At 41.1% G+C, this 24,762-nt stretch overlaps 1 protein-coding gene across 1 annotated transcript in view; it reads right to left on the bottom strand.

Annotated features, from left to right (window-relative positions):
• LOC141131772 (uncharacterized) overlaps positions 1-24,762 on the bottom strand; it is a 759,715-nt gene that overhangs the window by 602,673 nt on the left and 132,280 nt on the right. Inside the window, exon 11 of the mRNA XM_073619424.1 lies at positions 18,040-18,156. Within this exon, the coding sequence (XP_073475525.1) occupies positions 18,040-18,156 (117 nt within the window). The remainder of the gene's footprint in view (positions 1-18,039; positions 18,157-24,762) is intronic.

Genomic DNA, 24,762 nt, shown 5'->3' with positions numbered 1-24,762 from the left:
CCTGGCTATATTGCACTATGGAGTCCCTCTGTTTGTTTTTTCTATGATTTTGGATCTTGGTTTTACCTGAGAGGAGTGTTTTTGCACCATTGTAGCCTGAGTGAGCCTAGCAGTTTCACCTGGGAGGAGTGTCTTTGCATCATTGTATCCTGAGTGAGCCTAGGAGTGGCCCCAATGCTTATTTTGACACCGTTTAATTACTGTGTCACAGGACTGAAGGTGAGCGCAAGCACATGTGGGGTGTCACGGGAGAGCACAGTTTTCACGTGTTGTGATTTATACACCCATCAGAAGAAGCATGATGTTTATTCATTTTATGGACACTATTTATTCACGTTTTTTGTGATTTGTATTTATTAATTGGGATATACACTCATTTGTCACTGGAAAGTGTTATGATATTTATATTTTAGCACGTTGCACTTTTATTAGTTACTACCACGATTGCACCTTTATATGCACTTGGTGGTTTATCATTTATAGTTATTTGCATTATATTTTACCTGTATGGTTTTATTTATCACATTACATGTGTTTTATATGTGAAAATATTTTTTATATATTTTATATGTGACACTATACTAGCGCGGGCACATTTATTATATATTTTTTTATCTATCTACACGCAATGAAACGTGGTTCAGTGCTTGCAGCTTAAATAGTTTACTCCTTAGAGGCATTAGTCCATCTGTGGCTCGCAAGACACCTATATTTTGTTTGTATCTTTTTTCATACACTTGCTAGTAGCCTATGGATCCATTTGCCTTCTTTGAAAATAGGGAGTTAGATCTGGAAGATCTATTCTCAACCAGCGATAATAAGGAAAATTATATCACACATCTCTTTAGAAAACTGGGGCACTGCATGGATAAAAAAAGTAACATATGGTGGGATCGTTCCACCATGGATAAATATTTAAAAGATGGCATGGTCCCCAGGAAACTAAGATGGGATGTTCCCATAAACGACGGATTACTGGGAGAAGGTGATATAGAGCAGTGTTTCTCAACTCCAGTCCTCAAGGCGCCCCAACAGGTCATGTTTTCAGGATTTCCCTCAGATGAAACAGCTGTGGTAATTACTAAGGCAGAGACACTGATCAAATCACCTGTGCAAAATAATGGGAAGCCTGAAAACATGACCTGTTGGGGCGCCTTGAGGACTGGAGCTGAGAAACACTGATATAGAGGAATGGTACTCCTTCTTTTCCATTAAGGGAAAAGAGGTTATGGAATTTCTTCTTAAACGCAAACAACGCAAATTATCAATAATAGAGGGTCAGATTAAAGAAATCAGAGATAAACTGGTTCCTTTTGTCAACACACCAGAGTATGATAGACTCATGGGAGAGCTGCACAAGAATATGCAGAAGAAAGATATAGAAAACAAAAATACTAAGAGGAAAAAATATCTGAGGGATTCCGAGGATTACCAAAATAAACAGGTTTTTCGATGGCAATCCACACTATTAACCAATACTAATGTTAACACACAGCCGCAGGCAGGAGATGGTGGTTTGAGTGACACGAGAACATCACAACCACCAGGACAGCAACTTTACCAGCAACAGAGTACCAAACAACCAGGGAGAGGATTACCCTCAAACCATCATGAGGGTAGACAACCTCAAACCCCCCACCGCCAACCACCAAGGAGACCATACTATGACCAGCAGGAACGATCAAATTATGGGGGTAACTACACCCAATACCAGGATTATGGTCCGCCTAACAACCAGGCTAATTGGCATGATGGTAGACCACCACATCGTAGGGAAGGGAATAGAGTCCAACAGAATTACTATGATAAGGGGTATCAGTCCAATCCTCCCCCTCAATGGCGGGGTGGACAATACAACTCCTATGGCTACAGAAAACAGCATGGATACCAACAAGGTACCCCGCATAGGTCTCAAGGCAACTACGAGTACCAACAGGGAACATCGCACAGAGGGAATTATCAACCTCACAGAGGTCCCCCACCAAACCAATATCAACAGAGGGGGAACCCCTTGGACTCGTATGGGAATACACAAAGGGGTGCGGTTTACTACTCACCAAAACCTCAGAGAGTGAGGTATGAAAACCCTCCGCAAGATCAATATAGGATACCAATATATAATAGTTACCAGCCTTTGGAGAACAATGAAGATTTTTTTGATGATGAGTCTTTTTTAGGGGGAAATAGGGGAGGGCCCCCCAAGAGTTAAGAAATCAAGGAAGAGAGGTGGCAGAGCAGGGAGAAGGATACAGCAGAAAAAGAAGGCGAGAAGTTTAGGAGAGGGGATTTTTAACCTCAGTGGTGCTCCGCTCTCTAGGGAAGAACTACTGGTTCTCGATAAAGGCATTAAGTTCGCCCCCAAGAAAGGGCTCAACAAATTTGAGACATATATTGGAATACAAAAGTTTATCCGAAAATTGAACATTAAAAAATATTATGCCCTGAATCCTATTGAAAAAGCCACTGTAAACAACAGGTACACCAATCTGAGGAATAACTCGGTTTTTAACCCCAATATAGCCAACAATAAATACGTAGATTTATTTAAGAAATTGGTGACAACTGAATTAGAGCAATTACCTACAAAGAAATTCTATGAACACAAGGATTTCACTAGAGGTTTGAATTCACTAAATACAAGAACAGATATAGTGGTGAGACCAGCGGATAAAGGCGGGGGGATAGTTGTACTATCCCTACAGCAATATAAGGGAGAAATGGAACGGATACTGAGCGATACTGATACATACCGACCATTGGATAGGAATGCTACCAAATCCTTCAAAAGTATATTAGAAAATATTGTTCATGATGGTGAGGAAGAAGGACTCCTGAGTAAACAGGAAGCAAAATATCTTGTCCCTACAGTTAGCAAGATACCAGTGATATACTTCCTACCAAAGATACATAAGGATAGCAAAAACCCCCCGGGAAGGCCAATAGTAAGTGGCATTGAATCTTTGACTTCCCGGTTGGGGGAATATATAGACATCCACCTGCAACCATTAGTGAAAAAAACAAAAGCCTACCTCAGGGATACTAAGCACACATTACAATTATTAAGTGAATGCAACGCAGAAGATAATATTATCATGGCCACAGGGGACGTAGCCTCTTTGTATACTAGTATAGACCATGAGGGAGCCATGAAAGCAGTAGAGTGGGCCCTGAGGAAGGAGGAACCCGTGGATGGAGATTTTGTTTTATTTATCCTCAAATGTTTAGATTTCTGTTTACGCCATAATTTTTTCTGGTATGGGAACAAATTTTACTTACAGATAAAAGGTGTCGCTATGGGCGCTAAATTTGCCCCCAGCGTAGCGAACTTGTATATGGCCCAATGGGAAGAGGAAGGAGTTCTGAATGGAGTAGGTGATAATATTTTATTGTACAAGAAATTTATTGACGATCTACTGATCGTTTGGAAGGGAAGCATGGAGGCATTAATGCAACTACTGGATTCCATGAACCGCAACGATCTCAATATCTCCTTAACCTGGGATGTCAATAAAGAATACGTCCATTTTTTAGATCTGGAAATTTTTAACACCAATGAAGGTATCATTACCAGATCATTTTTTAAAGCAACAGATCGTAACTCTTATATACCCATTACCAGCTGTCACTACAAACCCTGGTTGAGGAACATTCCCAGGGGCCAATATATGAGAATGAGAAGGAATTGTACAAAAATTGAGGACTTTGAGTGGCAGTCCAACAAGCTAAGCAGCATGTTCTTAGATAAAGGATACCACCAGGGGCGGACTGACCATTGAGCCACTGGGGCACTGCCCGAGGGCCCTGGGCCACTAGGGGGCCCCATCAGGGTTGCCAGCCTCAGTAAAACCAGGGACAGCATGTATAAATCTGTGTTTTTTTTACATCTGTCTGTGTATACTGTGTGTACATGTATGTGTATACTGTGTGATTGTATACTGTCTGTGTGTATACTGTGTGGCCCCATAATCTCTGATTGCCTGGGGGCCCCATAATCTCTGATTGCCCGGGGGCCCCATGAGTTATCAGTCCGCCCCTGGATACCACAACGATTTCCTACAAAAAGAAAAAATGGAGGTCGAACGTCTGGAGAGGGACAATCTATTGAGAGATAAGATTGAAATTATGGATAGCAACGCTAATGACAATATTAGTATCGTTCTTGATTACTCCCTACAAAATAATGAAGTACAGAAAATTATACGAAAATACTGGAATGTTCTAAAGCAGGACACTCACCTCAAAAGTGTGCTCCCGGAGAATCCTAAAATTGTTTTTAAAAAGGCACCCAATCTAAGGGATATATTGGTACACAACGTAGTTGAGCCACCCCCACCAAATCCTAGAATGTTTTGGGATCTTAAGGGCTTCTATGGATGTGGTAGATGCTACAGCTGTGTGAGAGTTCCAGGGAATGATAGAAGGTTAAAGGAATTCCATGATCCCAGAACCCATCAATCCTATACTATCAGGGAATTCATATCGTGTGACACTATTGGGGTCGTATACGCTTTAAAGTGCCCATGTGATTTTATCTATGTGGGGCGTACCACCAGAGCCCTAAAAGACAGATTAGAGGAACACGTACGCAACATCCATAAAGGGTCAGACAAACATCATTTATATATCCATTTTGAGAAAATGCATAATAAGAGTACGGTGGGGATGAAATTTTGGGGGATAGAGGCCCCTAAACGACATTGGAGAGGTTCCAATTTCACGAGAGATATCAGTAAACGGGAATCTTGGTGGATACACCAATTGGGTTCACTTTTTCCTGGGGGGCTCAATAGGGACTTTGACTTAACATGTTTCCTCAGTAATTTCTAATGATAAAAGAGTTAGCCTTAGATTATTGTACCTTTCAGATGGTTTTTATACAAATCGAGTTTTACGTGGGTTTTTACACATTATTTTAATAGTACCGTTATGGATAATGTTTTATTCATTTATTCGGGCGTTTTTATTAATAAAATATATATTTTTATATAATATAATACACAACTGATTTGACAGGAAGATTGGGATTAATTATATATTTATATTTATATTTTAACCGATTCTAATTAATTACACTCCAATATGGGGATCTGATACGTGGATGTCTTTTATGATCTATTGATTTTCAGGAGGTTCTGAGGGGGAGAATTTGATGTAATTTATTATTCGTTTTAATAAAGATAACATATTGGGGTTGTTTTTATCTATAATGTTTAAAGTTAGATGAGGTGCGGTGTGGCATGGCTCCTATATGTACAGCTCTATCCTGATTTATCTATACACATTATGTCACTACACTACAATTAATGAAGACCACTCTATTTATTATTATTAATTTTATAAATTTTCAGGTAGCTGGTAATTGCTGTCACTTGATGATAACTATTGTTGTTTACCTAAAGGTGTAGCCCATCACTAGAGCTGTCCTCGGGCCTAGACAAAATGGCCGCCGACACAATCCGATTGGATGATAGGCGATATGTGATTAGGTTTCACTTTCCAATCATTACACAGTATTGGAGTCACATTATAGGTGTAGCCCATCACTAGAGCTGTCCTCGGGCCTAGGCAAAATGGCCGCCGACACAATCCGATTGGATGATATGTGATTAGGTCACATTATAGGTGTAGCCCATCACTAGAGCTGTCCTCGGGCCTAGGCAAAATGGCCGCCGACACAATCCGATTGGATGATATGTGATTAGGTTTCACTTTCCAATCATTACACAGTATTGAAGTCACATTATAGACTGGTGGGCACAGGCAAAATGTCCGCTTTAGTGATTCGTCTCTTAATACGGTGGTCGGCGGTCCTCGGCAAAATGGCCGCCGACAGCATATATATCTCACACTGTGCATCCGTCCAATGTTATCCCCCAGAGGAAGGCACGAAACCCCTGTGCCGAATACGCGTCGGGGAGGGGTAGGACGGAGCTGTCAGCAGAGGAGGAGGATTGCACATGCCATACCGCACACCATACGATCAGCTGCTTATTATTTTACCTGTACAGTTTGGTGCACTCTAGCACCCATCCAATGTGAGTACCCTCTTGGAGGGCTTATTCTTTAATAAATGTCCTGGCTATATTGCACTATGGAGTCCCTCTGTTTGTTTTTTCTATGATTTTGGATCTTGGTTTTACCTGAGAGGAGTGTTTTTGCACCATTGTAACCTGAGTGAGCCTAGCAGTTTCACCTGGGAGGAGTGTCTTTGCATCATTGTATCCTGAGACGGAGGGCTGCAATCCAGAGCTCCACCCGAATTTGCTGCCTAAGCTCCAGGTATTCATCCTCAGACACAGTGTGTATCTGGTGTATGTTGAAAGGATGATTCGCAGCAGCCCCGGGAATTCTGATGCCAGGTCCATATCTCCGCTGGGGTGACTGAAGTCTGCTATCCTGATCTTGGATCCAGGTGGAGGTTTAAATTTCCCAGACTGCAGGAAGCTTTCCCGCTGCTTGCCACCAATGTCACGGAATGTCCCACACTCCGCTTGAGTGCTTCCGTCATATACCACTTCCTCCCAGTCTGTATACAGATATCCCAACCTCTCTGAGCAGAAAACAAGGCGACACTTGCTTGTTGCTACCAAGCACTCACTTTATTCAGAACCAGAATACAGTCTTATATACACAGGAGAAGATTACTCTAACAATACAAACGTAACCTAATTAACATGAGTAATTAACTAATCCTTTATACAGCCTAGGTGATTGAGGCATGACCTTTTGCCCAGACTGAGTTAATTATCACAGGACACCTTATCACAATAGCAGCAGCTCCAATAGGAGTCGTCCCGTCTCCTACATTGTATAGAGGACAATGTCATCAGCTCATTCAATTAATATAAACACAGGTAGTTGGAGCTGATGACACCAGCATCTCCTCACAGGATGTGTCCCAACAGAATGAATCAGTCTTATCAGCAGGGGGCTGCTGGAGGAATCCCCCCTCCCTCTTCAGGGACACAAATTTGCAGTAAGGAGTCCCCATACAATATATACATATATACACGACTGAGTCCGATTAGTACAGTTCAGCCTGGATTTCTCATTCACCTCACAAAGAGTATTTTTCCATTGAAAATCCAGGGCCCATAATCAAAAGGCAACAGGCTTGCATACAGTCCTCTCCAACAGCCTCTGTTCTGGCTAGGTCTGTCACAGTGGGCTTCGAGAAGTCTGTGGAAGGGAAGCGTGGAAGGGGAGAGGGAGTTAAAGGCCTTGAGGAAAGGACCAGCAAGTACTTCTGTGAAGGTTTTAAAGTATACGGCCGTGAAACTATCTGGGCCGGGACTCTTTACAGCTATTAATTGTTTGATCGCATTTTTAAGTTCGTCTTCAGAGATGGGATTTTCTAATTGGCGGGCGTTCTCTCTATCGATGGGTTTAGGACAGTGTTCTTTTAGGAAATTTTTGACAAGGGAGCATCTAGCGTTATTTGTAGTGGGGGCGTTTGCTTGAGCGTTAAGGTTGTATCGAGTGGAATAGTATGCCTCAAATTGGGAAGCTATGTCCGGGGCTGTGACTTTTGGCCTACCTTGGGAATCGTTGATAGTATGGATGGTAGAGCGAGCTTTGTTCGTTTGGATGGCTTTGGCGAAGTGTTTGCCGCTTCATAGAATAATTTCTGTTGTAGGATAAATTTACGTTTTGTTTTGTGGGATAATTCTGTGAGTAGGCATTCTCTGGTTTGTATGAGGTCTCGGTATGTCTGTTGGGCTTGAGTTTGTTTGTGAGCTAGCTCTAAAGTTTTGATCTTTTGAATCGGGTTTGTGATTCTGGCTTGGTGGGCTTTTTTCCGCGACGTCTTTAGGGCAATGAGTTTTCCCCTCAGGACGCCTTTGTGGGCCTCCCATTGTGTTAGTGGTATTGTTTCTCCGTTGTCGTTGTCTAGAAAGAAATTGTGTATGGCTTGCCTAATGTTTTTGATATCTTTGTCTGAGGTCAACAGAGTTGAGTCTAAGCGCCATATCTTCGAAGTGGTATGACGGTCAGGGAAGGTCAATGTCATTGTGATTGGGTGGTGGTCACATAGGAGCATTGGTTCAATTGTCGCATGGGAAAGAAAAGGAAGGTCTGTCTGGGAAAGGAAGAGTTAGTCAATTCTGGAATATCCGTTATGAGGGGCGGAAAAGAATGTGTAGTCCTTTCGGTTTGGATGGAGAGTGCGCCATGTGTCATGTAAGAGAAGCTCTTGAAATTGTAGTTTGATTTGGCGTAGGGTTCTGTATGGCAACGATGTGGTGCCTGAAGAGGTGTCTAGCAGTGGGTGTAGAGCCACATTAAAGTCTCCCCCGAGTACGGTTAGACCCGTTGAGAAACTTGATAGAAGTTGGGAAATCTGCCTAAAGAAACTAGATTGTGCAGAGTTAGGGCTGTAGATATTGGCTAGAGTTACAGGTCGACCTTGAATCTTGCCTTTTAAAAAGATGTATCTGCCTTCCTTGTCAATAAGCGAATCAGTGAGTTCCCAGATTACGTTTTTAGAGATCAGGATTGAGACTCCTTTGGTTTTTGCCTGTGGGTTGGTGGAGTGAAAGGAATGTGGGAACCAGTGGTTTGTGAGCTTGGGAATCTTGTCTGTGCGGAAATGGGTTTCCTGTAGGAAGACGATGTTGGTTTTTAGTTTGTGCATCAAGGAGAGAACTTGACTGCGTTTCTCTGGGATATTGAGCCCTTTCACGTTTAGGGATGTTACATTTAGCGTGTTGTGTTTAGCGGTAGGTTTTGTGTGAGACATATTGTTTGGGGGGGGGAGAGGCCTTGGACAAATGAGAGCATCTGTCAAATTCATCTATATATACTCTATATACTAAGTACGGTAAAGAGTGGTTTGTGGGGATACTGGTGTCATGAAGGGGCGGTTTGAAGTAGCGATATTGGGGTGGCGGAGACCGAGGAGATGGGGGGGGATGGAGAAGACAGAGGAGAAGTAGGGAAAACAAATGTGGCTGGGGAGGGAAATAGGAGAGGCAGAGGGGGGGAGGGAACTACGGCGGGAGGAGGAGAAAGAGAGATAGAAAGTTATATAGGAAGGGGAAAGGAGTTCCGGAGGTAAGGAAGGGTTCAAAGACCCCCCTTATGAGGTGTTGCGTGGTCCGGTGAAGGTCAACGGGAAAAGTGGGTTCCCGTTGTGTGGAGAGGTGAAAGGTGCCGGTAGTAAAGGAGTTGATTGGTATGTGTAAACCTCTGGCCCCCAGAGGTATGTTAATCTGCGAGATATGAGAAAGAGCCAATGGATTATAGCAGTTAACTTGAGGACTATGGTTCAATCGGGGGAAAGCTTGGTTTTAATATGGTATCGCGTTATCAAATAAAATATCAAGTCTCAGATGAGGTCGCTGGGGACAATAGATTACATCAGCTTATTTTGGGGAGCATCATCATTGGCGTTTGGAGGATTGAGAACGGGTGTCCACCCTGGAATCGTAAAAATGTTCGTCGTGCGAAGAGAGAAGTCAGCCATTAAATTGTCCCTGCTACAATAGCTAAGCATTCTACAATTATCTTATATACCCTACTGTAATTGTAACATTTACCCCAGCATGGACCCCTGGCGCATGCGGCTGAACCTCATTCGGTCTGTGAGAGGGTTTTCCGAGAGTCAGCTGTAAAGATAGACCGAATTTGCCCACCTGATTGTATGCTCGTCTAGAATGTCATAAAGTAGGAATCACCACCTAGGTGGGGTGTAGGGACCAACCACACACACCAGAGGCCCACCCGGGTTCTTCTGTTCAGTAGCTCGAGAAAAGTAATATTAGTTATGACCAAACACTAATAGAAAAAAATATATATATTAAAACAACACAACAATAAACGTTATAAGGAAACAAGAAAGCCGTTAAATGCGACCGGTCAATCAGTCGTCATGTATAACAAAGAGGGGGGATATGGCGGTCTTCAACGTATAACATTAACAATGAACATTATATATTCATATACTAACAATAAAAATAATAATAATAATACCTCCTTGCAGAATAATCTGCCTTCTTTGGGTTTCGTCTCGACTGGAGACAGTAGGTTAGCTTTGTGTGTCCTCAAGTGTAGAGAGTGGGCGAATCTACACAGAAAATGCTTCTACGGGAGCTGCTAGTACATAAAGGGTAAAAATTTGCATGGCAATTTAGAGGGTGTCATGACTCAAAGATCCAATTTTCCCCCTGTTGGCAGACTTCGGGAAAGGGTGAGGAGGAGTATAAGCAAATGAAGATGGGCTCTTTATGGTAAAGAGGAATCAAAAGGGGTTGGGTAGAGAGGGAGTGAGTGGTGGTGAGCAATTAGCTTAGATTCTATGTGGAGTCGCCCCTCTAAAGAGGGAATTACATTTGCCTCACACCGGTGTAGTAACCAGTCCTTTTACGGAGGATTGTAAAGTGGTGTATGAGGTCCTTGTCTTTGATATTTGCCTTTTGCGATCCATTGTAGGGAGAAGTACTCGTTCAGGAGGATTAAATCAAGCTCAAGTGAGCATTGGGTGAGGGGGTGGGAGGTTGAGGAGATATATAGGAAAATAAAAAGGGGGGGGGCTTTTTGGAGTGCTATGTACGAGTCTCACAAATTATTCATCACACTGCATGTGTAGGTCATACTTGCGTGGCAATGGTCAGGTTGATAGTAGTCGTTCCGTGTTGTATAAGTCACGGTTGGTTGTTTCAGATGAGGGAGATCGGGTATCGTGGTGAGTCCATAGATCTTGCATCGAATTCAAGTAGTGGAGAGAAGTGGGGGATGTTTTCTGAATGTAGGCAAGTCTCTGGATCCACGCGGTGGGCACCCACCAAGATCAGGTTGAGGGGAGGATGTTGGATTGGTCATTTGAGACATGGTGCACTTCCTCTCAGACGGCAGGTTTCTGTATGTAGGTAATTACATTGTGGCAGGTTTGATTGAGGTATTTCTGAATGGGCTCTGTGTTAGGTAACAGGTTTGAAGGCATCAGATGAACGATGAGAGAAGACGAGCTGACCCATTATTCAGGGCCTCCATGGCGAGGTCGTCTGTGAGCCGGAGATGCCGTAGGGCTATTGTTTGCGGTATTTCTGGGTCCTGCAGACATGTTGGTCCTGGGCGAGTTGGATCTGCGCCTTCTGATATGAAATTCATCGCGAACTGTGATGGCATCCATGGAGTTAGATCTTCTGAGATGAGGGGGGCTAAGAGACCGGTACCAATCAGTTAGATCAATGCAGAGTATATTCAGAGTTTCACAGAATGTGGAGAGGTCTTCAGGCACCCTCAAATTAGCTGTACGTCCTTGTGCTGAAGCCGAGAAGCGAAAGGGGAACTTCCAGCGGTACTGGATTCCGTTTGTGCGTAATAGGTCAAGGAGGGGGCGCAAGTCTCTTCTATTTTGGAGAGTAATGGGCGATAGATCCTGGAAGATTTTTACCTCTGTGCCTTGGCATGATAGGTTGCGACGATCTCTGGCCCTGTGAAGGATTTCTTCCTTCAGCTTGAAGTTAACCAGGCAGCATACCACATCTCTGGGAGGGTCTGTGTCCCTGCCTCTGGGTCTGAGGGCTCTATGTAGGCGTTCACATTCAATGGGGGTCTCGGGGGGTCTTCCTAACAGATCATTAAATACGGCTATCGTTGCCTGGGCAAGTTGGGTATAGTCGATCGTATCTGGCATGCCTCTTACCCGTATGTTGTGCCGTCTGCCACGATTGTCCAGATCTTCCATGTATCTGTACAGGTCTCTGAGCTGAACATTGTGTGCCTGGGAGGAAGTCTGCAGCCGATGGATGGCGTTCTCATTATGGGCTGTTGCTTCCTCTATGTTATCTGTGCGGACCGTCATGGACTGGATGTCCCTCCTGAGGTCTGTGATCGCTGATGCAAATGAAGCTTTAATGTCTTCTGCCACTAATCTCAAGTCCCCAATGTTTAGGGGCTGTTCTGTCTCCATGTAAGGTGTGGGCGATTGCTCCTGTTGTCTGCCAGAAGGGCTGAGGCTGGAGGAGCGCGCTGTGGAGGAGTAGGCCCGAGACGAAGCCGGGGCCTCGCGTGATTGCATCCGGAATAGCTCCGGTATGCTACGGCTCGCTTGAGAGTCGGGTCTCCGCGGGGATCGGGATCGGGATGGGGATGGTTTCCCCTTTGATTTCCCCATGTCTGCGGGTGTAAGTGGCTCTGCTAGGCTGAAGAGAGAACCTCTGAGGACCGGAGCGCAGGATTCAAGCGTCCATTAGAGTCCAGCACCAAACCACGCCACGTGTTTGCTTTTTTTAAATCACATGGACAACATAAACTAACCAAATGGCCCTGATCAAAAGTTTACATACCCCATGCGAATAAAATGAAGAAATGGTCACATTCTGAATTTCCAAAAAACTTGCTTGATGTACCTTTATTGTCACAAGTGTATCAGAAAAACACAGGACAAGCAGTTGACATGTTTCCCAAGCGATAGCTTACTTGTTCACAACGTTGTGAACAAATAAAGGACGGTGGTGAGCCGGAGTCTGCACCTGTCATCCATTTGCATCTGAAGATTTGCCTGGAGCGTTGTGTGCTCTTCTTTTGGTTTACATATCCCAGTTCTTAATACCGTGTATTGCCCCCTTTAACATCATCGACAGCTTGAAGTCTTTTGTGGTATTTGTGGATGAAGTTCTTTATCTTCTCAGATGGTAAACCTGCCCATTCCTCTTGGCAATAAGCCTCCAGTTCCTGTAAATTCTTAGGCTGTCTTGCATGAACTGCACGTTTGAGCTCACCCCAGAGTGGCTCAATGATATTGAGGTCAGGAGACTGAGATGGCGACTCCAGAACTTTATTCTGCTGTAGCCAATGACAGGTTGACTTGGTCTTGTGTTTTGGATCATTGTCATGTTGGAATGTCCAAGTTCGTCCCATGCGCAGCTGATGAATGCAAATGTTCCTCCAGTATTTTTTGACAATATACTGCATTCATCTTGCTATCAATTTTGACCAAATTTCCTGTACCTTTGTAGCTCACACATCCCCAAAACATCAGCGATTCCACCTCCGTGTTTTACAGTAGGAATGGTGTACTTTTCATCATAGGCCTTGTTGACTCCACTCCAAATGTAGTGTTTATGGTTGTGGCCAAAAAGCTCAATTTTGGTCTCATCCCTCTAAACGACTTTGTGCCAGAAGATTTGAGGATTGTCTCTGTAATGTTTGGCGTAGTGTAAGCAGGAAAATTTGTGGCATTTGCATAGTAATGGCTTTCTTCTGGCGACTCGACCATGCAGCCCCTCTTTTTTCAAGTGCCTCCTTATTGTGCATCTTGAAAAAGCCACACCACATGTTTTCAGAGAGTCCTGCATATCACCTGAAGTTATTTGTGTGTTTTTCTTTGCATCCCGAACAATTTTCCTGGCAGTTGTGGCTGAAATTTTAGTTTGTCATCCTGACCGTGGTTTGGTTTCAACAGAACCCCTCATGCACTTCTTGATTAGAGTTTGTACACTGCTGATTGCTGATATCTTTTTATATCCCTTTCCTGTTTTATACAGTTCAACTACCTTTTCCCGCAGATCCTTTGACAATTCTTTTGCTTTCCTCATGACTCAGAATCCAGAAACATTAGTGCAGCACTGGATGAAAGGGTCTGTCAGGAGTCCAGAAACTCATTGACCTTTTATACACACACACTAATTACAAGCCAACAGATCGCAGGTGAGGATGGTTACCTTTAATAGCCATTCAAACCCCTTTGTGTCAACTTGTAGGCATGTTATCAGGTCAAAATCTCCAGGGTATGTAAACTTTTGATCAGGGTCATTTGGATAGTTTCTGTTGTGATTATGATTTAAAAAGAGTAAACACAGTTGATTGATAATAAATGGCTTCAGCCAAACACTAACCATGAGTAAAAGAAATGTTATCATTCATATTCTCTGAAAAATGGCCAAGAAATCTTAAATTCTGCCAGGGTATGTAAACTTATGCACACAACTGTATATAGCACCATCATTTTTGCAACAATACTGGCCCTATTCCAATTTGAACCAAAGTTTGTTCCAAAAAAGGGCAGCCAACGCGATCAAAAGCCTTCTCTGCATCAACAGAGAGAAGGCAAGCTGGTATTTTTGCTGATTGAGCATAATCCACGAGCATTAGAGATTTAAGCGTATTACTACGAGCTTCTCTCCCCTGGACAAACCCAACTTGGTCTGAATGTACCAAACTTGGCATAAGGGGTTGAAGAGGTGATCGATCAGTTTAGCATACATTTTTACATCTACTTAGGTTAAGGATATGGGACGATAACTCGAACATAGCTTTAAATCCTTGTCTGGTTTAGAAAGTAATGTGATATGCGCCTCAAGTGTCTGAGCTGGAAGCTCATTGGTAGCAGATATACTATTAAACACCCAAACCATAAGCAGTGTTATAGGTTCCTTAAAAGTAAAATTTTGATGTGAAACCATCAGGACCGGGGCTTTTACCCGACAGTGTATTAACAATCGCTTCCAATAGTTCCTCAAGCAAGAAGAGAGAATCCAGAGAATTCCCACTATCCTCATCTAGTTTTGGAATGGCAATTTCACTTACTTACTCCTGTATACGATGGATAAAAGAATCTGAATCGGAAGATACTGGAGGAGCAAGATTATACAAATCTGCAAAATAGTCACAACAGGCCTGTTTAAGAAAATGTAGCTCTGAAGTAATTTGCCCTGATGGTAACGTTATACTTGGTATAAAAGTCTGGGATGAGCAGGGATGTAACGACCGAGCAAGTGGTCTCCCAGGCTTCTTTTCGTACGGGTACATTCCTAAAGTATATCTGTGCTGACTACTGCTATATGAAGCCTCTAGTGACTGCAATAATGATGCCCTTGTCAACGATATATAAGCTAATAGCTCTGGAGTCAGAGAGTTTTTATGTGAAGTCTCCAAGGAGCAAAGCTTAGACAGAAGGTCTTGTATAGTTGCAGATCTTTCTTTTTTAAGGCGGGCTCCATGTTGTATAAACAATCCTCGTAGCACTGCCTTCAGGGCTTCCTATTGCAAGAGAAGAGGAGCCTCATCATTCTTACGGTCAGCGATATTATTTTTAAATTGCCTGATGACAAGATGAATCTGACATGAGAGTTTCATTTAAACGCCAGGACCAGTAACGTGCATATTTCAAATTTATTCCATGTTTCCTTATTAAAGCCTTTGGTGTGCAACCGCTTCACCACATTGGTACCACGTCCTTGCCCGGTTCAGGTGAGAACCATGAGGAGTATGAGATACAATCGATCATTGACACCTGTAGATTCCGTGGGCGCATACAGTACCTTGTTAATTGGAAAGGGTACGGTCCAGAGGAACGCTCTTGGGTCTCATCCTCGGATGTACATGCTCCTTTTCACCTCCATGTCTTCCATAGAAATTTTCCCCTCAAACCTGGTGCCCCTCTGAGGGAGAGGGGTCATTGAGGAGGGGGTACTGTCAGGGCTCTTAGCAGCTCTCTTCTCTGTGCTCAGGCTGCTCAGCTGTCAGATAATTGTCAGCATTCATTGTTTCCTCAGTGGCTCATCTGGTTATCATTATCTGCCTGTCAGTCCTGCCTACAACCAGCCCCTTCAGGCTATTTAAACTACCTTGTTCATTTCTTTACTGCCTTTGCCTGGTCAACATATCTGGAGTTTCTCTGCTGTGTTCCTGTGAAAGACTTTGACTGGCTGACATCCCTTCTGGTTCCTGATCCTATTTCTCCTCCTCCGACTATGCTGATTTCTGGTTTCCTGATCAATGGCTCTTCTGACTACCTGTTTTGGCTTCCGATCCCTGTCTTATATTTTGACTATGTTTACTGTTCTGTACCATTTTAAGCATTACATTAAAAGGTTTAATTTTTCCTGCATTTTCTATCCGAGTCTGATTCGTGGTTCCTGACAGGAAGTCCGCCTGCCGATTGTCCACATCTGGAATGTGCACCACACACAAGGCCCAAATGTAAATTTCCACCCAAGTCAGAGTCTAGTCAGTATCTCTTTGAATAGCAAGATTTCTGGTTTCCACCTGATGGTTAATGTATGCCACTGGTATGTCATTGTATAAACTGAAACTGGATTGGATGACTGTGCAATTGAAAGGTCCCTATAAAGGGACAACCAAATCACTCATAGCTCAAGTATATTTATTAGGAGATGAGCTTCCTTTGGCAATGAAGTGCACTGAAAGAGTGCTCAGGACTCTTTACCAGCTTATCACACTGCCATCCGTTGACAGAACCTTCAGACAAATGAAAGAAATACATTTTCTGACTTGGTCCTGATTGTCAGGCAAATGGGGGAAATCAGAGATTGCATCTTCGTGTCCCACACAGCCAGAATGTTGAGTTTTAACAGTCTGGAGTGAAATTGGACATATGAAACTGCCTTGAAGGAGGTCATCATCACGCAAAAGCAGAGAGTTGGGCATCTTCTGGACTGCAGAGTTTGGACATGGGAGTGGAGATTTAGGAGTTTGTCTTGCAGAGAAAACTGGACTGAGCAGAAGGGGGAGTCCTGGGTACTCTAAGTGAAGAGTCAGTTCCAGCACTGACTTCAGAAGTTTCTGAATCTGATCCGACTGAACCTGTAAAGAGCCTAAACAGTCCCTTGGACATTGGTTGACAGAGTCTGAGCTGACTGTTCTCTCAGCAAGAAGTTGTCAATATAACTTGAAATGGCAGTGAGGCAGCAGCAAGGTGAACTGTCTCTGTGATCTTTGTGTGGAGCCAGCAGTGAAATAAACTAAAGCTGAAGGCAGTAGAGACAGTGTACAGGCTTGCATGTGACAAGCTGTATGCAGTATAACATAATAACCAGGGCACTAGAGGCACAGACCAGTCTGGCATAGTAACAAATACAGGACGTGCAGTGCTGTTCTCTGGTCCCTCTCTTCTGTGATGTCACCACACCCCGACATCCGTCACGTGTCCACACCAGCACTGGCTTGTGTTCCAGCCTGGTTATGATTTCTCCCTTAGACTTCCCTGCTCGTCTGTCAGCCCAGTGGAGCCGCTCTGATTCACATGCAGCCACGCAGCCAACCTCCATCACAGGAGACACAGCAGCTGTACTCGGTCCATGACGGATCTGCCTGCCATTCCTACCATTGTGCAGCCATGGTTCCATCCTGCTGCAGTGTGCTATACAGAGTCTACCAAGCTACCCCTGGACTATTGGCCCTTTGGAACAGATGTACAGACTGTAATTGATCATACGCCCAAACTCTCTTCCATCCTGTGAGTGTAATCTTAATTGTTTTTAGTGTTCATTTAATAAAAAGATACACTTAGATGGCAGCCCCTTTGTTTCCTTTTGTTTTTACAGGGTATAGAGGAGATACAAAATCCTGAGAAGAAGTGCAGCAGCCATCACTATAGTGGACTTTTAATTTGTACTTCCTTTACCATATAGACTTTATGGCTTTTGTGGGAGTTCTTCTCATCCTCTATTGAGCTTTTTTTCTCCTTTAGCAAATTACTGCAGCAGTGGTGTTCCCTTCATCAAACAATCCCAGTAGCAAGGTCTTTAGGAACAGAATTACACCAGCAGTTATATTATAGCCCTGAACCTGTAAAGAACTCTGCAGCTAACTCATACAGTATGCTAGGTGTCTGAAGAGCACCACAGGCAGTCACAGTACAGGCAGACATCATGTCCTTGTCATGGTGGAGACCAGGTACAGTCTTCAAGGAGTCGCTGAGGATCAGCTGATCCAGGAGCCTTTATGGCTCTGCAACTAACAAAGAATCTTAACTGAAGAAAAATTGTCTTGATAAAAACAAAAAATGACAAATGAAATGTGTTTACTTTTCTCTGTTTGTTAGCGTCCAATTCTCCCGTGGGCAACGGTATAGTTGTCCAGAATCTGACTCTGTGTCCCTTAAGAATTGACTAAGAAAATAATGTTTCTGAAGTTTTTCATAGAAAAATATCTATGCCTCGTGCATTATTATAATATACATTGGCACGTGGTATTTTCATGCAAGGGTATACTTCTACTTTAAAAAGTTAGTATGTTCAACGTAAAAAATCAAGATCAATTTCATAAAGCAATTGAAGTATGTTTTCCTACCTGCAGATGACCAAGTAAGACGATATCCAGTAGCTCCTCGCACCTTAGTCCAGTAAGCCTGAATTGTTCCAGTTGTGATGTTCTGCAGTGTCAAGCTTTTTACAGGAACCAGCTTTACTGGAAATAAAAATAAACAAAACAAAGTGTGTAGACACTGGATGTCACCAAATAAAGCCAAGAAAGAACTAGCAGAGCACCATTAGATGAGATTATAAGCTTATGGGGGGGCGCATGCGCGGACGCCTGAGGGGATAGATATGCCTGCTTAGAGCTCCGCTCCAGGGCCGTTTTCGCCGGAGGACTACAGGTCCCAGAGACGCCGAAAATCTTCAAAACCACCTGGTACTTACCTGTAAAGCATTCAGGTACTATTAAAATGGTTTTGAAAGGAACCAAATCCAAAATTAAATCCGGTAACATTAAAGAAACGCTGGCCTGTCAGATTTCCAAGATGGCGGCGGCAGTTACCTCACAGCCCAGCACTTCACATACTGCTAAGCCACTGAAACTTACTACAAACGCTATAGATTTTTCTGGAGAGTCTGATACAGATATAGGAGGATCACAGTCAACATCACAAACAGATTTATTTAAAAAATTTGAGAGAATATTACAAAAAGCCCTGAAACAGACGTCAGACCACATAACAGACAAATTAACAAAGGAAATTAGGGACCTGGGGCAAAGAACAGCTGAGTTAGAAATAAGGATGGATGATCTAGAAAGCCAAACACAGCAATACGAATCAGAATTTATGAACCTGAAAGAAGAAAATGCTGTATTACAGTCACGTTTAGAGGATCAGGAGAATAGGGATCGTAGGGCCAACTTGCGGATTAGAGGTATCCCTGAGACTGTCCTTGATGTTCAAGCCACTATTACTGCACTATTTCAGGAACTACCTGGTATTCCAATAGAGAGATTAGAAATGGATAGAGCGCATAGAGCTTTAGCTCAGCGTAGAATAAATGGTCCTCCTAGGGACATAATTGCTAAAATGCATTTTTATCGCACTAAAGAACAATTGCTTGCGACAGCCAGAGAAAAGGATTCTCTCACCTTTCAAGGTCATGTATATCAGCTTTTTGCAGACCTTTCTCCTATTACAGTGGCAAAAAGACGTGCACTCAAACCCCAATTACAAGTACTTCAGCGTCATCAAATTACTTATCATTGGGGTTTTCCTTTTTCGCTCAGATTTACACATTTAGAAACGAAATATATATGTCGCTCTTCAGAGGAACTGCAGTCAGCCTTGATCGAGTTGGGCCTAAAAGACCAGGATTCAACTAAAGACTTCACACGCAGAAGATCAGCCTCAGGTTCACCTCAGCAAAATGCAACAGGAGTACATAACTCTCCCAACTCTTCGCGTCAACACCTACACAAGCGAGGCCGCTTTGATAACTCTTCCCCTAATATTGAAGATTCAATGGACTGATATATATATATATATATATATATATATATATAAAAAAAATTTTTTTTTTCTTCTTTTAATAGATAGTTTCTATTCGATTCTTCAGTAGTATATTATAAATTATTTCAGTGAACCCACTATTCACAACTCTAAAGTTTCAGGTTTTTGAACTTCCAGTGAAAATATATTTTTATTTTTCTCTTTTTTTTTTTTTTTTTTTTTTTTTTATATATATATATATATATATATATATATATATATATATATATATATATATATATAAATTTTTTTTTTTTTTTTTTTTTTTTTGTTTTTTTTGATTACACTTTGTTACTCGGATATAACCAACGCTTAATATCCTACCTATTAATAATATGTATTTGTGTGTGTGTGTTCATATATATATATAAGTGTATATGTGTCTGCATATATATTTTATATTTTTTATTTATTTTAGAAGTTTATATATATATATATATATTTATATATATATATATATATATATATATATATATATATATATATAAAATAAAAAAAATTTTTTTTTTTTGGCACGATTTTCATATAAATAAACAATCTTAAGGTCGGTAGAGATTTAAATAATTTAGTTTGCCTAAGATTGCGTCTAATACTATAAGTTTTAGTAGCATATTTTAATGGAGCTGTGGTTCTTCGGCGAAGTTCGTCCTTTCGGAACTTCTTGTTGCCCCCCTCTCCATCCTCGGACTCTCACTGTTATTATGTGGGCGTCTGCGGATGGCTCTGGAGCCTCTTGGAGTTTTTTGATTACTCCTCTAAGTCGCTCCCTTACCCTAGCATTTTACTTTTTTTTATGCTTACCATATTATCATATTAGGGTTATTCGATTGCAAATTGTTCTCTTCTATTCTGTCCTTTCTTTTCCTTCTCTTTCTCTCGGGGTGGTGTCCTTGACTCCAGTTGTTAATTGTATTCTATATGGTGTGATAGTCATCTCTGATTTATTATGGCCCCGATAAATATTCTATCCTTGAATGTTCAAGGATTTAATATTCCACAGAAACGCACAAAAGCAATGAAATCTTTCTCAGCCAAGAAGGCACACATTATTTGTCTACAGGAAACTCACTTTACAGATAAAGCTACTCCTAAATTTCTTTCCCCCTCTTATCCACAATTTTATACCGCCTCAACCACAGTTAAACAACGAGGGACTCTAATCGGATTTCATCGTTCTATGCCATTTACCCTTTTAAATCAACTAAAAGATCCAGAAGGAAGATATTTACTTCTCACTGGATATATATTGGATATGGCTGTCACGATAATATCATATTATGCACCAAATAAGAGGCCAGAATCCTTTTTGTCCCATCTTTTCCAAATTGTAGAAACCCACAAATTTGGCACTGTAGTTTTATGTGGAGACTCAAATGCAACAGTTTTCCCCTTCTTAGATAAGTCTCCTCCGACTCCCATCAATAGGTCTATTAAAATAACTCTTCAACATCTACTTACTAAACATGGTTTGGTAGACACATGGCGAGAGCTTAATCCTACTAGTAGACGTTTTACGCATTATTCCTACCCACATAAATCATTCTCACGCATAGATCATATCCTAATCCCTTATAGCATGACCCCTGAAATTTTATCTTCAAGCATTATACCTTTTACATGGATGGATCATTGTGCGATACGCACATCCATTGCATCTACAATACCCAGATCCCACAATACTAATTGGTGTATTAATGATTCCACATTAACTCACCCTTCCCGTCGTAGTGAAATTGAAATAGCACTAAAGGATTATCTTTCTTCCAATGATACCGGAGATATTTCTGACACCATGTTGTGGGAAGCTCACAAAGTGGTTATTCGTGGAAGACTGATACAACAAGCTACAAATCTCAAAAGAGAACATAAACTTTTGTTTGCAAAGTTGGAAGATGTCTTTAACTCTTGTCATTCTGCCTTTCAATCATCCCCGAATGCAATTAATAATTCTAAATTAGACAAAGCTCGTCTTGATCTAGATCTATTTTTATCTGACTCAGCTGACAAACTTATACGTAAACGACAACACATTCAATACCTTAATGCCAACAAACCTACCACCTCTTTGGCAAGAAATTTAAAATCAATAGATCAAATACGGACCCCTATACGACTGAAAACGTCAAGTGATGCATACACTAGTAATCCAATTAAAATATTAGAAATATTTCGTTCTAATTTAGCTAAAGTGTATTCATATACTCATGATTTTAATCAAATCAATGCAGATACTCTTTTTTCCAATATCAAACTCCCTACTCTAGCAAATGAACAACGTGAGAGACTTGAGTGTCCTATCACAAATATTGAAGTTCAGAATGCTATAAAAAGTTTAAAACTCCATAAAAGACAGGGCCCTGACGGGTTTTTGGCATCATATTATAAAAATTTTGAACAGATCTTAACTCCAATCTTGACTAGAGCATTCAATTCTATTTTGGCAGGACACTTATTTCAATCTGAGACATTAAAATCTATTATAGTTATGATTCCCAAACCCCGTTCTGATACTACCTCTTGGACTAATCATCGCCCTATATCCCTACTCAATTTGGATATTAAATTGCTTGCTAAAATAATGGGCATCTAGATTGAACAATATTATTGGTCAACTTATACACAGGGACCAAACGGGTTTTATGCCCAAGAGACAAGCAGCAGATAATATAAGGAGATCCCTTTTACTCATTCATGCAGCCAAATCCAGACGCATCCCAACCTGTCTCTTATCTTTAGACATCAAAAAAGCATTTGACTCAGTTACCTGGCCTTATATGCAGTATATGCTTCAAAAATGGGGTTTTGGAATACATTTTCTGACCTGGGTTTCCTCTCTTTATAACAACCCGAAGGCTTATATTAAATATGCCGGTTATAAATCGGCAATGCTCGATATTAGAAGAGGTACGAGACAGGGTTGCCCCCTATCCCCGTTGATTTTCGCTCTGCTTATAGAACCTTTAGCACAATTAATCAGATCTACTCCAGACATCAAAGGTATTGAATTAGGTGGTTATCAACACAAGCTTTGTCTTTTTGCAGACGATATCCTTATTTTTTTATCACATCCCCACATTTCCGCCCCTAATCTTCTTTGCGTACTTGATAAATTTGCACATATTTCAGGACTCTTTGTAAACCCAGTTAAATCAAATGCACTAAATATATCTTTATCAGTCTCAGAACTTCAATAGGCTCAAAATTCCTTACCATTTAATTGGGTCTCTCATAAATTATCATACTTAGGCATATACCTCACATCCTCACTTTCTGATCTTTTTGCAGTCAATTATCTACCTCTATTGAAACAGACCACAGGCCTTATGAAACAATGGTCCTCTCTTCCATTGTCATGGTTGGGACGGATAAATACTATAAAAATGTCGTTATTACCGAAATATTTATACCTATTTAGAGTACTTCCAATTTCTATACCATCATATTTCTTTAGAATTACACAAAGTAAAGTGATGTCGTTCATTTGGGGTAATATTAAACCCCGTATATCTAAATCCACTCTTTACCTTAACAAAACATGTGGGGGATTGGGGTTACCAAACTTTTCCTCTTATTATCACGCTGCACAAATATCAATTTTAACTAAATACCATTCTAAGGAAGAAATACCCCTTTGGGTAGCTATTGAATCTATTGATTGTGACCCCATATCTGTAGCCAATTTGTTATGGTAGCAACCTAGAGATAGATCTCATCTATTTAACCCCATTACGAAACATTCATTAAATATTTGGGATAAGTTTGGTAAATCTCATATGCTTCAATCTATGCACAATCCCCTTCTTTCTTTTCTGGGGAACCCAGCTTTTTATCCTGCTTGGAAATTTCCAAAGTCATTTTCTGCTTGGTCTTCTACAAACCTGGTTAGATTATATAAACTAGTCTCTATTGATAAATTTCAAGCATTCTCTACTTTATGTGATAACAATGAATTACCTTGTAATGAAATATTTCGTTATCTACAAATCAAGAATTTTTATACGCCTTTTCTTAGGACCGGTACTATGCTTAATCAATTGTCTCAATTTGAACATATTTGTATGAGTGACCCACATGCTAGAGGGATTATTTCACTCATTTATCAAAATTTCATTAATACTCCTAATGATATACTTCCGTCTTATACTGCTAAATGGGCAACAGATTTAGGACAGACATTCACTATCGATGACTGGTCTAACATATGGATGGCTACCAAATCCTCTTCCCCTAATTGCTTTGCTCTTGAAACTAACTTCAAAGTTTTGGCACGTTGGTATTTAGTACCAGCTAGGATTGCTAAATTTACTCCTTCTTATCCTAGTAATTGCTTCAGAGGTTGTTCCTCACCAGGTACCCACCTGCATATATGGTGGCAATGCACGATTGCACAAGACTTCTGGAAAAAAGTATTTGCCATGGCATCTAAAGCATTAGAAATTCCTATAACACTAGATCCAGCCATTGCACTCCTAAATCTTAAACCAGACAACATAACCCGTAATCAATACAAATTGCTCATTCAAATCAATACTGCAGCCAAACAAACTATAGCCAAAGCATGGACGTCTAATACTCTGATTGTGGCAGAAGTCAAACATAGAACGAACAAGGCCCTTATTTTCGCAAAAATGACAGCTATCGAAGATAATAATATTGATAAATTCCGTATGATTTGGCAGCCATGGGTTAAACACTTTTTTTCTTCAGATTTCGACCAGTCATTGATGTTACCCTATTAAAGTTCCTATAATATCGATGTATTATTGCTTATCTAAGTCGGGAGTCGGGACACCACTTCGGGGGATTCTTTTCTTTTCTTTTCTTCTCTATTCTCTTCTTTATATTCTTATCTTACTATCTATTTCTCTTAGATTTCTTTAATTTCTAGGGCAAACCTATATAAATTTTATTTAATATTCAGCACTAAGGTCATAATGCCCGTATAAGTCTCTTATTCTATTCTATTCTTTTCTCTTCTCTCTCTAATATCTTTTCCTTTCCTTTATTATTTATTATGTTATTGATAATTAAGGGATATCCTTACATCTTATTTGAATGACTCATATCTCATTATTAATGAGTAATGCCTTTATACATATTAGACTTTCACAATTTTTCTTCTCCAATAGTTAAATATAGTCAATAATTTATAATGAGAGTATCACTCCTTTTTTTCGTTCCCCATTTAGATTTTTTTCCTATTCTCTCAGATGTACTATATGGACTAATTCCTATCTGTATTAGCAATATCATTTTTGTTTATC

The sequence above is a fragment of the Aquarana catesbeiana genome, linkage group LG03 (assembly GCF_042186555.1).
Source record: "Aquarana catesbeiana isolate 2022-GZ linkage group LG03, ASM4218655v1, whole genome shotgun sequence".
NCBI lineage: Eukaryota > Metazoa > Chordata > Amphibia > Anura > Ranidae > Aquarana > Aquarana catesbeiana.
The sequence above is the reverse complement of the archived record's forward strand: the minus strand, read 5'-3'. Positions and strand labels throughout refer to the sequence as shown.